A 14,421-nucleotide genomic window follows, 5' to 3' on the forward strand; every position below is an offset into this window, starting at 1 on the left:
GCCCGCATGGGCTTGGCTCCAAGTGCCAGTAATGTGGGACTTCTCTCATTTCTGAGCCAAAGAAAATGCCTGATTTATTTATTACAGGACCCTAAAACTGGCTAAATGAGCCTGCTGCCCCCCAAACCCAGGCCTCAGTCTCTGTTTCCAGGACATGAAGGTGCCTGGCCCAGGCTCACCACGGGGAGCCCCATTCTGATCCCCAAAACCCCACTCCTCAGGCCTCTTCTTTCCCAGCTGGGTCTGGAGCTTCCAGCTGCTGGAAATGGGGCTGGAAACAGGGAATTTGATCCCTGAACCACCAGCCTGAACTCCCCCTGAGATGTCAGGACAGGCTGGAGAGCCAGTGGTGTTGGGACATGAGATAAAGAGGAGGATGGAGCCCATCCAGGATACCCCAGCACCCATGAACACCCCAAGGACCCCAGAGTCCTACTCCTCCTGCTGCTCCCTGCCCAGCCCCAGTGCCAGGGATTGCAGAAGAGGAATCTGACCACTGCCAGCCTTCTCCCAAACCACATCCATGGGCCATGCCAACGCCCTGCACGGCTGGGCACGGCGGGAGACGGGCACCAGAGAGCAAAGGGCAGAGACCAGCCAGCATCAGCGTGTTTACTTCCCGCTGCACAGCAAGCCACACCCACCCTACAGACACACCCTCCAGGCACCCGCTCAGCAGTAAGGCACTTTTGCAAACACTTGAAACATTTTTGCCACCATCCCCGGGGTGTCGGTGCCCGCAGGCTCAGCGCAGCGTCACCAGCTCCTCGGCAGAAGTGGGGTGAATGGCAACGGTGTTGTCCAGGTCGGCCTTGGTGGCCCCCATTTTGATGGCCACAGCAAAGCCCTGCAGCATTTCGTCACAGCCCAGCCCTTGCATGTGCAATCCCACCACCTTTGGAGGAGAAATGAAAGGCCAGGTGGGACCCAGGCTTGGGGAGCTGGATGCCAGCCCAAGAGCTGACCACAAGGGAACAAGAGGACAGCCAGCCATGGTTCCCAGCTGCCCCCACTCACCTTCTCCTCCTTGCCAGTGCACACCAGCTTCATGACACACTTCACCTTCCTCTGGGTGACAGCGTGGTACAAGGGAATGAAGGATGTGTTGTAGATCTTCACCTTGTCCTTCCCATGTATGGCCATGGCCTCCTCTGCAGCAGAAGCCACGGAACAGGGGTCGGAGGGATGCACATGGGACATGCCAAAAGAGCAGTCAAAGCCCTTTGGTCAAGGCTCACTTGCTGGAGATCAAAGCATCTCCAGCATGCAAGCAGCAGCTCTGAGGCAGTGTCCCCAGCCCCTGTGTCCCCACCTTCGGTGAGCCCCACAGTGCCGATGGGTGGGTGGCTGAAGACGACCGTGGGGATGTTCTCGTAGTCCAGCCGGGAATCCTGCTTGCCCTCAAAGAGCCTGTGGGCCAGCTTCCTACCAGCTGCAATGGCCACTGCAGGGACAGAGAGGAACAGGACCCTGAGCCACGTGGCACCACGGGGCTGAGCAGGGGAGGGGGCAGGGCTGCAGTACCTGGGGTGAGGAGGGCTCTCCCACACACATCCCCGATGGCGTAGATCCCTCTCCTGGTGGTGTTCTGGTATTCATCCACCACCACGTGGCCCTTGGGGTCCACCCGCACGCCCTGCCATGGCAAACAGCAGACACATACGCTCCAGCAGGGATGGGAGGGCTTGTGGGACCCCTGTGACAGGCTCTGGAGACCAAAGGGAACCCCAAATCTCACCACTTGCTCCAGGCCCAGCCCGTCAGAGCTGGGCTCCCGCCCCACGGCCCACAGTAGGCAGTCCACGTCCCGGATCACCGCCTCCGTCGGCTTGTGGCCGGGTGCCACCGAGGCCACTGTCACATCCAGCAACCCACATGGAGACTTGGTGACCCTCTTAACCTAAGGGCAGCAGGAGAAGGTGCAGATGGCTTTTGCCTTGCAACAACAGACAGCAGCCATGCTGCACAAGCAGGGATGTTGCCAAGACCAAGGCTCAGCAAGCAGCACCCAAAAGGGCAGCTTTGCCCCAGCAGTGCCTCTGCAGGAGGGATGGGACAAGGCACAGGGCTGCTCTGTGCTCTCCCACCTGTGTGTGCTTCCAGACATCCACCCCGGTGTTCTCCAGCTCCTGGGTGCAGTTGGAGCTGATCAGGGAATCAAAAGTTCGCAGCACCTGGGCAAGGACCCCCCCAACCCTGTCAGGCGAGGGTCTGCAGGCAAAGGCACCACCTGGCAGCCCCTCCACCGGCATTTCCCTGCCCCAGGAACCCAAGAGGTTTAGGATGCTCATGGTTAACAAACTTCTCTGTTTGTTTCTCCATTATTTTCTTTTCCTTTCTTCCTCTTTTCAAGTTGTGACTTGAAATAAAGCTCAAGCGGATGGATGTGGTGACACGCATGGCTGAAGAAACACCAGGCTTGCGGGTGGGTGCTGCTAAAACACGTGCCCTCCATCCTCTGCATAGCTCCCACGCCACCATCCCCTGCGTCACTACTCCCGTGCCAACTGAGACCCTCCTTCATCAGGAACTGACAGCCAGAAATCACTCTGGCCACCAGGGCTGGGGTGTGGCAGCGGGGTGGGAAGCACAGCTGGGGACAGGGGGTGGCACTACCTTGTCGTGGCGGATGAGCAGCGAGGACTTGGAGCCCAGCGTGGAGAGGATCCCCACCATCTCCACCGCGATGTAGCCCGCCCCGACGACGACGCTGCGCCTGCGGAGAAGTGACAACGCCGTGTGCAGCCACCTGGAGATGGCGCCGGTGGCTGCGGGGGATGGATCCCGCTTTACCTGGGCAGCTCCTCCAGGTCGAAGAAGCCATCACTGGTCATCCCCAGGCTGGCACCTACAAAGCAGAGATGCTTTGGCACCCTTCAGCTGTCCTCCTTCCCTCCCAAAGCCTGCTTTGCTTGGGCAGACCTCTCCCCAGCCTGGGAGCCCGGGGGATTTCACCAGGCTCACCGGGAATTTCGCTGTCGGAAGGGACAGCCGGGCGCCCTCCCGTGGCTATAAGGATGTGAGGAGCCGTGTACTTTTTCCCGTTCACTTCGATGGTTGGCTCGGGATCAGCGGTGAACTTGCCGTAGCCCCGGATGATGTCAATGTGAGCCTTAGGGGTTACAGTTACGGGGTTAACAGCGGCATGAGGAGTCAGCTGATGGAGCCAGGGCTTCCACAGTCGGAGGACAATCATAAGGCTGGAAAAGTGGCCAAAAATCCATCACTTCTGCCACTGGGATTGCAAGATAAACACATCCCACGCTCACCTTCTTCACATTGTTCTCATAGATGTCATTGAGGCGCCGCACATAGGCATCTCGCTTCTCCTTTATGGTCCTGGAACAGAGCAGGGAATGCCATCACTGCCAGCAGGTGAAGCTCAGAGTTCAGGAAGAACCTTGCACTCCATGCTATGCTCCAGTTCACAGGGTGGTGATCAGTCAAAGGTTAGACTCCATGACCTCAGAGGTCTTTTCCAACCGTGATTCTGTGAACGCATGTGGGCATTCTCTGGCATGTGGGCAGCCATGCCATAAAATAAAGCGGCTCCCTATGACCCTTTCCCCACCAAAGCAAGATTTCTGTGCCTGCCTTCCCTGTGTTTGTCCTTCCCAGAGCCAGGTTGGCTCCCTGTTCTCTGAAACACAGCTGGCCCTGTAAGCAGCTCTGCACAGCCCACGGGAGCCTGGAAGCAGGCAGTAGACAGTGGGATGCTCCCTGTGGGACACTCACTGCAAGATGCTGATTCCCAACTGGTTCCTGTTCTTACCTCCAGTTGAACTTGACACCCGCAGTTTCAAAGCCATAGTCAGCATGGTCGTGGACAAACTCCGCGTGCACCGCCGTGTTCCACATCACCTGCCCACGCAAACCCCAGGTTGGCTCAGGAGCACTGCCGGCACTCTGGGAAAACCCCTGCCAGGCTGCCTGATTGCTCACCTCTGCCCGGAGCGCCCACAGCAGCCCGATGGCTCAACAGCCTCCGAGGCCCTGCTTCCTCCCCACACCCTGTGCCAGCACCTCCCTAAAATTTGACAGGCACCTACAGCAGACCCAGCCCACACCACTGGAGCTGGCGGCAGAACAGCCTCACCTTTTTGGGCACACATCCAACATTGACCTGGAGGGAATAAGAACAAGTCTCAGTGTCAAGGCCCAGTTTTCCCAAGGCAGTACTCCAGAGAGCATTCCGCATCCCAGCTCTCTGCTCAGGAAAACAAAGGCAGGATTAGGGGTTCCTGGAAAAAGAGGGGTGTAACCGCCCTGGGAGGCTCAAGGTCTTGCGGTTTGCTCATTTTCTTTCACTTCCTTGAAAGATAATATGGAAGGTGGGGCCTTCAAACACAAGGGGTTTTTTTCCATTCAGACTGTAAAAATTATTTACTTGCAGAAAGGTGGTTGCCATCCTTTTCCTGCACTTCTAATACGCTAATTTTCCCAGCAGAATGCATTTAGGGCATAAAATTAGAGCCTGTCCCTCACTTGCTTGAGGAACCAGTTTGTTTTTTGGCTCGTTACCAGCTCACCATGCTCTGGAGTTCTGCTTTACCGCCTTGCAGTTGCGCTACACAGATCCAGAATCCATCGGCATCCTGCAAACGGCTTGGAAACTGCCGGGAAGAAGCTGGTGGAGATGGGGGATTGGGATCCGTCCTGCTTCAGCCTGACGAGGCAGGTCCTTGCACAACGCCCGGAAACCGGGAGGGCGATTCCTCCTCTCCCACTTCCCGCACCGTGACCCCCCCCGGGGGTTCCGCCACCATCCCAGAGTCACCGGGGTCAGCGAGAGGGCACCGGCCCCGCGTCGCTCGTCCCCTTCCGCGTCCCTCCCCGCCCCGGGTGCGGGTGCACCCCCAAGAGACTCACGCAGGTGCCGCCGAGGCGCTGCGGCTCCACCAGCGCGACCCGGGCGCCGAGCTCGGCCGCCCGGCGGGCCCCCGCCAGCCCCCCGGAGCCGCCGCCCAGCACCAGCAGCTCGTAGGCGGCCGCCGCCATCGCTCCAGGCTCGGCCTGGCCCCGCCGCCCCGCCCCGGGACCGCCCCCGGTGCCGCCCCGGTCCCGCCCGGCCCTGCACGACACCACGTATTGGGGCTGACAACGGCGAGTTTATTGGTTCAGGTACAGCGAGAAGGATTGCAAGCACTTCCAGGACAAATATACAGAGGGGAAGGGGGGGGTGGGAAATAACAAAAGAGAAAACAAAATAAACAAAATACCCCAAAACAATTAAAAAAAAAAGGGGGGCAGGATCAGCACAGAACGGGAATAGAGCTAAAAAGGGAACACTTTTATCTGGGTTATGACAACGTACTCCCAAGCAGGAATCACTTCCTTTCTCCAGTTAAGTTGAGCGGTCTTTCCAATAAAATAAAGAGTGGTGGGGGATGAAGTTAGTGTGCACTTCCCTGGAAAACAAACTCTAATTCATGCCAGTTAAACACTAGAACTAAAAATGTACAAAGAAGCGTCAGAGGAGATGAGTGTTGTTAGAGTGTTACCTTTTCCTCTCTGAACAGTCCAGAAGGAAAACAATGACTACAAATACAGCAGGCAAACTGACTTTCGGGCTGATGGGCATGGGACAGAGAGAGTGTCGTAAGGAATTCAGTCTCAAGTTGTGCTAAATGCTCTTCGTCCTCTGTATGGCACATTTTGGTCCATGATGGGGATTTGAGTTGAGACGAACCCTGATTTCTTACAGAAACATGTAAATATTGTTGCTCTTTTAAAATGCCAGGTGTACTTCCTTCTACAAAGGTTGGGAGAGGTTTATAGGAAGTAGTCTGGGGTACGACGGGTAACATGAGGCTCTCCACGACGAGGTGCTGGGTCAAACTGGAGGCTGCAGGAAACAAAAAGGGATCACTTACCCTCCTCCACAAGTCACTTTCCACTGCCATGATAAACACCAGGCTTTTTCTCCTGCTGTACGTAACATTCCAAGCCCCAAACAAGAGTTAAAACTCATCAGTGACCCAGCAGCCCGTCACCACGCACAATTCAGACCTCTCCTTCATCTTACCAAAGATGAAAACAAATAGATAAAGCCATGTGTTTTTACTCTCTCCATCAAGCTTAGGCAATAAAGAGATTGAAGGGCAAAAGCTCCAACTCTCCAGACAGCCAGGAAGAGAAGCTTTTAGGAGCTTAACTCACTGCTTACTTTAAGGCAGAGCACATGTTAATTCCAGAGTGGTCTGAGCTGGCTTTTCATGGAAGAACCCCTTTGGGAATGATCAGCCATTCCTCACAGAGTGGCTAGAAGGAGAGCCCAGCCCAAGGCAGCATACTCACAAGGAATATTTTAAAGTGTCATCTAGTTCCATGATAGCAGCCTGGTTCCCACAGCGGTAGCAGTAATTGGGGGCACTGAAGATGGTCACCACATTCCGGTCGTGGCACCAGTTATAACCCTGCCAGGGACAGAGAGGGAAAAACAAAAGGTCTCTGTTAAACCTCAGCCCCTCCAAAGTTCCTCTTCAGGCCTGAAACTCTCTGAGGCACTTGTGAAAGTACAGATTTCCTGAAGTATTTCCAACTGACTTAGTTTCATTTCAAAATAGGTGCTTTACCACAAGAAGCAGCAGCAGGTACCTCACAAAACCAGCTTCAAGCAGCCTACAGGAGATCATCCCCTCCTCACTTGTAAATTATGGACTGCACCACTAAAAAGCCTTGGGATTTTTAGGGATGCCTTCAGCTTTCCTCCATCACAAGTGACAATTTGCCTGCTGAATGCCACTGACTTCTGACACACAGTTCTGCTTAAGGGATCTACCTGCACTAGATTTTAAAAAGGCATCTGCTCCAGTGACCCACCTGGCATTCTTCCAGCAAGACATCCAAAAATAGCCTTAGAGAGCCAAAAATGGCATAATCCCTGTCACATCTGACTGCTGAGCACTATGGGACAGGCTGTTGGATGCAGCAGCAGTCTGAGCAAGAACAAACCAGCATAGAAAAAGATTATTCCTGCCACAAACAGGGCGTGACACAGCCCCTCTGGCAATTTACTTGGAGGGGGCAATTTGCTTGGAAAGGCCAGAACATACCCTTATTTAGGCTGCAGGTCAAAGCACTTCACTTTATTGTGTTGTCTCCATGTGACTAAAGCCTCTCTTTGGTACTGACCTATGTAAAAGGTGCCAACAAACCTGCGACAGGAAGGTGTCCCAGAGCAGACCCCGTGGGCCCCTGTGTTGGAAGCCCTGGCCAGCAGTGCTTGCCCTACCTCCATGACCAGCTGGTGAGCGCGGGAGACCAGTGTGAGACCATTGGCGTGGTTGAAGGTTTCCGAAATGTCCTGCCCGAAGGTGTAGCCAGCACCACGTGGGGAAATGCCCCAGCCGCCGCGGTCATCCGGGTCCGACCACAACAGATCACACATCGGACCCTGGGAACATTAGGAGCTCTCTGTTAGACCACTGGCAAGGTGCTTAAACACTTTTTATTTACAGCAGCAAGACTGCCAGCACGTCCTGCTCAGTGCAAGGCACATGAAGAGTTTACTGAGCACACGTCTGTGAGCCCCAGCCACTCCCAACAAAACTTCCAGCTGCCCGCAGAGCTCTAAGGTGGATTTCAGTTCAGGTTTCATGCCCCAGGAAGCTGCAACAAGGTGCAACACCACAGGAGGGAGGCTGGGCTGGCTGGGGAGGAAGGATGGTGATACAATGTGGCTTCACATGGTGGTTGTCAGTTCACAACCACCTCTGCGAGGAGGCTGAAGATAGTAAACACCCTCCCCTGCCAAATCCCGCTCTTTGAGTCAGACTGAAAGCCCAAAAATCCCATGATTCTAAGGAAAACAGCTGTGAAACCCCCACAGCTCTCCTTATGTAGGCTGCTGTAATCAAAGCACACTGACTTATGTGTGTTTTGCCCAAATGTTTATCTGCTCTAGCTCCTGGAAAGGCCATAATCCATGTGTAACCACATGTCTAAATGGACTGCAACGTGAGAAAACATTTGCATTTTCCACCAGCAGATATTTAAGTTTCTGAATTCTGTTACCTCGTGTGGAACTTCCTGCAGGCGGTCCAGAGCCCTGATATGATCCAGTGTATCTATGGATGGAGAGAGGCCACCATGGAGGCAGAATATCTGTTCCAGAAAGAAAAGAACAATCCATTTAGTGGGAGCAATGACCTCCAAACCAGCTGGGTCTAACTCTGTTAACACTCATTCCCAACCCCAGCCATCTTATCCTGGGATCACAAGTTACAGGAGCTTGTCTGGAACTGTTCCTCTGGATGTCACACAACACAGCCTGCAGAAAGGGAGGGAAGAGAGGCTTTTCCTCACACCACACTCACCTGGCCGTCTACTAGAGCTGTGAGAGGCAGGTAATCAAACAGGTCTGTGAAGTACTTCCAGACGTTGGCGTTGCCGTACTTGCGCAGGCACTCGTCGTAGAAGCCGTACACCTGGGTGATTTGCCTGCTCTCGTGGTTGCCCCTCAGGATCGTGATGCGCTCTGGGTACCGCACCTGGGGGCAGACAGAACCTCCCTTAGCACAGGTATAGAAACAAGGAGTGATGGAATATCACCCACAGTAGCCCTGCACTCTGCTCCCAGCACGGATCCATTTACACCCGTCATGCCCGAGCCAACGGCAGCGTCACTGGGAGGAGAAAATGGCTCCCAGCTCCCATCCCCAGTCTCCCAAGCCGTACCTTCAGCGCCACCAGCAGAGTCACTGTCTCCACTGAGTAATAGCCTCTGTCCACGTAGTCTCCCATGAACAGGTAGTTTGTGTCTGGAGACTTGCCACCGATCCTGAAGAGCTCCATGAGGTCGTGGAACTGCCCGTGGACATCCCCGCAGACGGTGACGGGGCAGCGTACCTCTTGCACATTGGATTCCTTGGTAAGGATTTCCTTAGCCTGGCAAGGAAAGCATGTTTAGGACACAAAAGGAGGAAGATCCTCCAGAGGCAGGTGATGTTATTCTGCTGTATTCCCACAATGGAGGAAACCTGGTGTCATCCCCACAGCCCAAGATGACCACCGGAAAAGAGTTTGGTGGGTGAGCACAGACAAGGGATGCTTCCCAAATCCCAGTGCAGGGGGGTGAGCAGGTTTACTACAGCAAGGCTAGATTTCCTTGCCCAGGGCACATTTTGCCCACCAAAATTCCAATCCTCTTCCAAGCACAACAGTTCAGCAACTTCTACAGGCGAGTCACATACAACTGGAAAGCAAAGACAGAGGCAATTGGAACATATGGAGCCACAACCAGCTTCCCTGGCTGTACCCAGCTGGCAACAAAACCACCACAGATGGAGGGATGGCATCCCTGGATTTAGTCATCTCTTCTTCCACACCCAGCAGTTCCTCTGCTAATTACAACCATGCCATGTAGCCTATCTGCACCACCTCATTATCCTTATCAAATACCAGGTTTGTTGTGCTGCCTGCAGCTCACTGACTGATGCTGATCAGCGCTCCTGGCACATCTGAGGCACAGGGAACACCCACAGGATGGCTCCATCTGATCCAAACAAAAGGGCTGGAAGATCACCAGCACTGAGCAGTCACAGGCAGGTGATGATCTGGGTATTCCCTGCCATATCCCTTAGCTCAGGATGAGCTAAGGCTCACCCTGTGCTGCCAGAAGATAGCTGCTTCCCAAGGATACCCTCTGAGGACACCTGCATTCCCATTCCAATGTTTGCTGCCTTGCCTCTCTTCAGAAAAACATGTATCTGGAAGGAATAACTACAACCCAAGCAGTTTGGACAGTCTGGACTGTATCCAGCATGCTGTCTGCAGAGAACCTAACCTGAGGGATCCTTAAAGTCACCTCCTGCCCGTGGACTTGCTGAGATGGGCTGTGCCTGGGAACTGCTGAACATGTTGTATGTGAGTGCAGTAGTAGCACTCAGATTCTGCTCGCATGTCTTTAAAAGCATTTACAGCGCCTTCGGAGAGCTTCCACCCTCTGGGAGAGACAAATATAAACCCACAAAACAGCTGCTCCCTGTGCTCTGGCTGCTGCACAAAGCAACAGGCAGGGGTTTGTTCCAAGCTGGAGCTCAGCAGGGCTCCTTTTCCATAGGAACAGGGCAAACAGGCTCCCTTCAAACCTATCCCAGGAAGGGGGGCCAGCCCACAAACTGAAATGTCAGTGCCAGGAGAACCCAGAAGTTTCCTCTGATGAGGAAGGAGGAGCTGGCAGGTGACAGGAGTGACTCTTTGTGCTGCCAAGCAGCTGTTCCCCTGTACCCATTTTAGCTCACCCTGTGGGCAGGACACTCATAGGTGCACATGGACACATCCAGGCTGTCATCTGAACTCTGCAGAGCTGGCTTACATCAGGCTGGGGAGCCCCAGTTTGCCCTTACGTGATCATTTTCTAATGCAGAACAAGACTCTCAAAATGCTCAGCATCAACAAAAACACCCCAAGAAAAGCAGTGACTAACTGCCTGCAGTGTGAACACTGCCATCAAATGACTTAAAATAAAAAGCACTATTACAAAGCAAAAATGAAAACCTCTGATGCAAGCAGGCTGCCTGGCATCATCAGCACTCACTTAATCCAGGAGGCTAATAAATAACTGTGACTTAGAAGTCAAAATTTAGCTACCTTTGTTGCAGAAAACAGTGACTAATGGTATCAGCTTCCTGTGCATCTGTCCCACTTGCGCTGGATGAAAACCATATCCAGGTCAAGATAAAAAGCAGCAGCTTTTAGGTGTTTTTATTAAATAAACCTCCCTTGTATTAAATAAACCCAACCAATGGCTGCCTGTCTGTGCTCAGAGAGCTTCTGAGGAGCAGCCCATTTGCTGGCTGTGAGCTTGCCCATCACCTCAACTCCTTGGGTGCTTCTCAAGAGTCTTGGAGAAAGGAAAAACTCCATTCCTTCTGGAGGATTCATTCCCTCAGCTTGGTCTGACCGACAGAGGCTTGTTCTCTGGGAATCCAAAGCCAGGCATGGAGTTTAGGATCAAAATTCACCTGAACCTCGAACCCACCAATGTCCACAGTCCAAACTACTGCACCACCAAGTGGGCTGAGGATATTGAACCTCAGGGAGCTTGGCTGGAAGGAGAACCAGCCAAGTGGGATGGGAGTCAGAGGGATGGGAGGGATGGAGCTGTGTCACCCTTCAGGAATGAGGCAACAGGGGACACCCAGAGCCTCTGCCAAGGCGCCCAGGTGCTCCGGAACCAGCACCACCAACAGAGAGACAAAACCTTGCCAGCCACAACACAGCACAAGGAATTGCCTGCAACGGGACCGTGTCATCCCAAGAGCCAGGAGAGGAGAGAAAAGCTGCAAGGAGAGGAATGGCCATGGATGGCTGCTTGTTTAAGTCAGGAGACAGCCTTTTCCCTGCCTTCCTCCATAGCCCAGTTCATCATCTTGGCGAAAAACCTGGATTAAGCAGGGTGGCTCTCAACTCCCTCACCTGTGTGCTCCAGCAGTGACAGGAATTAATCCTTCTATCAGCCTCTGAATTTCTGCAGGGTTTGAGCTAATTTCCATTGTGAACACCAACAGAATAGGAACAACGTTATCACAGTGAGGAACAGCACCTCCCTCACCTCACCCCTGTATGAGCCACAGGGGCAGATCAGCTCCCTAACGAGGTTACCACTGGGCAGCTGAGGACAGAACGCTGCTTTCACAGCTGCAAATTTCAACAACTTTTAAGCGTACACAGTCACTAGGCACACCTCCATTGTGTCCAATTCTTCCCTCATCACTGCCCACTATGCCAGTATGTAAACCAAGAATAACCCACACAAATAACTCTTGGATTTTTATAGATTTTTTTTCCCCCACTTCATTTTGATTTTTTGTTTTAGTACTCAGTTCACCCACACACTGAAACCTGAGGCAAAAGGCACTACTGCACTGGGCCCCTCTGAAATCAGCTCCAAACACAAGAGTGCTAGAAAGTGTTCGGGAGAAGAGGATTTCTCCAAATATAATTTCAAGGAAACCAACTAAACCAGCTTTGTGGCAGGGCTGCACACCCAGAGGTTTTTGTAAGCTCCTCTCCTGGGTGACCCAACCACTCCCCAAAACTTAAACAAGCCAAGTCAGTGCAGGGCACAGTGTTTCCTTCATGCCCCAGTCGTTTCCATCAGTTTCCAGCAGCCTGGAAGAACGAGGTGCTGTGACAGATGACACACCTCCCTGTCACCTGCCTCCTGAAGGACAAACACCCTCCCCACCTCCAGCTGAGCTCTCCCACCCAGCTTCTCCCTATTTCCTGTGTGTCCAGCCACTACTCCAGTTTCCCGAACAGCCACAGCTCCCTCACAACTGAGGGAGCTCTGGAGAAAGAGTCACAAAACAAACAGACAGCCCTAGCAAGGGACTGAAAAAATGAAAAAGAAGAGAAGGAAACAGAAGCTGTCTGGGGGTTAAGGAGTGCTAGGATCACTGCTGGAAGAATATGGCAAGGAAAATCTTCCCTTAGTCACAGACTGCAGTGCTGAGAGACTACTCAGACAACATCCAGCACAGGTCTGAGGACCTTTCTCCTGATGGGAAAAAAAGGCTTTTCCCATTCCCCACTAAACAAACCCAAGCACCGTTTCCCAACACCTGTCCAGAACAGCCGACAGTGTCCTTTACCCAGCCATTCCTCTTTCTATTTTGGTCCCCTCAGCCCGCGGGGAGTCTCTCTGGGTCTCATCTCTGCTTCCCGAGGTCCCACCTCCAAGCCAGCGGGTTTCCTCACTGACTGGGAGTCGATTTTTCAGCGCGGGGCTCCACCATGTTGTGCGGCACACCGGGTACCCCACCGGCATCACGCCGGAGTCCCAGCGCTGGATACTCCAGAAACACCGACCTGGCCACGCCATGTCCAATCTCACAGAAACCGCTCCAGGCATCCAATGGCGAATACTTCACAGGCACCATCCCGCTCACCCCAAACCCACCGGCACCATCCGCTTTCCCAGTGCCGATATCCCGCCAGGCGCATCCCCGCCTCCCAAAGCCCGATATGCCGCGGGCACCACCCGCTCTCGCCAGGCCCAGTGTTCCACAGGCAGCACGCCGCCCCCCAGAGCCCGATACGCCCCGGCCGCAAGCCCGTCTGCCAACGCCGGACACACCACGGGCCCCGTCCCGCCCTGCCAACGTCCGGGCCCCGCACTCACCTTCTCGCACAGGCTGCGGACCTGGCTCTCGCTCAGCTGCCGGCACTCGTTCAGCTGCTCGATCCATTGGTCCAGCTCCTTGGCGAAGCCCTTCTCCTCCATGGCGAGGGGGGCCGGGCGGGCCCCCCGAGGCCCGGGCCCGCCTGTGGGTGCCGGCGGCGGCCGGGGACGCGCGGCCCGCTCGGGTCTGCTCCGCTCCGCGTAATGGCGGCGCCCCCCGCCTGCCGCGGCTGCTGCGCAATTCCGGCCACGCCCACGGCCGCGCGCGCCGCGCGCCGATGCTTCCGGCGCGCTGAGTCGGCCTCAGAGCCAGGCCCCTCCTTTCTGGCCACGCCCCTCAGCTCGGCCCCGCCCCCTCCCCTCACGGCTGCATGAGGCTATGGCGGCTGCGCTCGGCAAAGGAAAAAGGAATAAACTGCTCCCTTCTGTCTAAGGGAAAAGGATAACCTTACACGCGTTTGCGCCCGCTGTGCGTGTCGAGTCGCAAGCATTGGCAGCAGAGCTTGGGAATGTAACAGTCTCTGTCTGCCCCTCAGTGAATGTGCGGTGTTCATTCCTTTCGCCATATTCCCGTGAAATACTGTGGGGCAATAATCACAACTGAAGGGGTTTTTTTTTCATCACGTGTACGATGATGTGCCAAATATGATACACGATCAGTGAATGTAAGCAGTAAAATTATTATATTTACTTACAATCTGGCACTCTAGTCACCTTGCCCTCAGCTTTAAAGTGTGACAGACCTGCACGAATTCCTACCTAGTGCTGTTTATTTCTCTCCTTTGAACTCGTTCTGCTGTCTCCCCTGTAGCCAAATGGAGCAGCAATATTATGACAGAGATGCAACAACTGAGGGTGTGACACTGCCACAATCTGGAGTGTCCACAGAGCAGGAACTAGGATTTTGGGAGACCTCTGAGGGGAAATTTCCCTGGGATTTTTAGCGGGATAAGGTAGATCAAGTCCATGAGGTGTGTTTGTTCATGTCAGATGGGAAGGCTGAGCTTTGTTGAGGAGCTGCTCAGGCTCTCCTACCAGGAGCACTCATGCTGGTCACAGTTCCCTTCATCTCCGCTGGGTAAAACAGACAGATTTAAGGAATTCACCCTGAACTGAGGGGGCCAAAAATGAAAGGATTCACAACATCACATCCCTGAAGTAAATTTTCTAACTAAAAACAGCTAGCAAAGTAAAAGTGAGCAATTTACATAAAACACAACCTTGTGGCTACTGTTATAAATGACAATTGCTCACCAGTCCAGTTCCCAGGAAAGATAGTTGCCAGGAAGTGT

The 14,421-nt window shown here is 53.9% G+C and overlaps 2 protein-coding genes across 4 annotated transcripts; both read right to left on the reverse strand.

Annotated features, from left to right (window-relative positions):
* Window positions 1–598: 598 nt before the first annotated feature.
* On the reverse strand, window positions 599–5,005 carry GSR (glutathione-disulfide reductase). 3 transcript variants are annotated; one of them, XM_064711398.1, is made up of 13 exons: window positions 4,870–5,005; window positions 4,097–4,123; window positions 3,773–3,861; window positions 3,270–3,339; window positions 2,965–3,112; window positions 2,794–2,848; window positions 2,617–2,716; window positions 2,088–2,174; window positions 1,739–1,900; window positions 1,525–1,636; window positions 1,313–1,444; window positions 1,018–1,151; window positions 599–895 (listed from the first exon to the last, which is right to left on the reverse strand). In XM_064711398.1, the coding sequence occupies exons 1-13, from the start codon at window positions 4,996–4,998 to the stop codon at window positions 746–748; spliced, it is 1,395 nt and encodes a 464-aa protein (XP_064567468.1). In that variant the 5' UTR covers window positions 4,999–5,005; the 3' UTR covers window positions 599–745. The 3 variants fall into 3 exon arrangements, with proteins under 3 accessions (XP_064567468.1, XP_064567470.1, XP_064567469.1); XM_064711400.1 differs by lacking the exon at window positions 4,870–5,005 and adding an exon at window positions 4,522–4,841; XM_064711399.1 differs by lacking the exon at window positions 2,088–2,174.
* An 83-nt stretch (window positions 5,006–5,088) lies between these two features.
* PPP2CB (protein phosphatase 2 catalytic subunit beta) lies at window positions 5,089–13,362 on the reverse strand. Its single transcript, XM_064711403.1, has 7 exons — window positions 13,130–13,362; window positions 8,680–8,889; window positions 8,319–8,492; window positions 8,017–8,106; window positions 7,235–7,396; window positions 6,298–6,416; window positions 5,089–5,845 (listed from the first exon to the last, which is right to left on the reverse strand). The coding sequence occupies exons 1-7, from the start codon at window positions 13,229–13,231 to the stop codon at window positions 5,773–5,775; spliced, it is 930 nt and encodes a 309-aa protein (XP_064567473.1). The 5' UTR covers window positions 13,232–13,362; the 3' UTR covers window positions 5,089–5,772.
* Between the last annotated feature and the right edge of the window lie 1,059 nt (window positions 13,363–14,421).

The sequence above is a fragment of the Zonotrichia leucophrys genome, chromosome 4 (genome assembly GCF_028769735.1).
Source record: "Zonotrichia leucophrys gambelii isolate GWCS_2022_RI chromosome 4, RI_Zleu_2.0, whole genome shotgun sequence".
Classification (NCBI taxonomy): domain Eukaryota; kingdom Metazoa; phylum Chordata; class Aves; order Passeriformes; family Passerellidae; genus Zonotrichia; species Zonotrichia leucophrys.

What these genes read in the sequence shown, in the direction of transcription:
- GSR (XM_064711398.1), bottom strand. Translation starts at nt 4,998, where the DNA reads ATGGCGGCGGCCGCCTACGAGCTGCTGGTGCTGGGCGGCGGCTCCGGG. An exon ending in AGCGCCTCGGCGGCACCTGC is followed by an intron (nt 4,124 to 4,869) that starts GTGAGTCTCTTG and finishes TATTCCCTCCAG; the next exon opens with GTCAATGTTGGATGTGTGCC. An exon ending in GGTGTCAAGTTCAACTGGAG is followed by an intron (nt 3,340 to 3,772) that starts GTAAGAACAGGA and finishes GCTCTGTTCCAG; the next exon opens with GACCATAAAGGAGAAGCGAG.
- PPP2CB (XM_064711403.1), bottom strand. Translation starts at nt 13,231, where the DNA reads ATGGAGGAGAAGGGCTTCGCCAAGGAGCTGGACCAATGGATCGAGCAG. An exon ending in CTCACCAGCTGGTCATGGAG is followed by an intron (nt 6,417 to 7,234) that starts GTAGGGCAAGCA and finishes TGTCCCTGGCAG; the next exon opens with GGTTATAACTGGTGCCACGA. An exon ending in GACACTTTAAAATATTCCTT is followed by an intron (nt 5,846 to 6,297) that starts GTGAGTATGCTG and finishes TGTTTCCTGCAG; the next exon opens with CCTCCAGTTTGACCCAGCAC.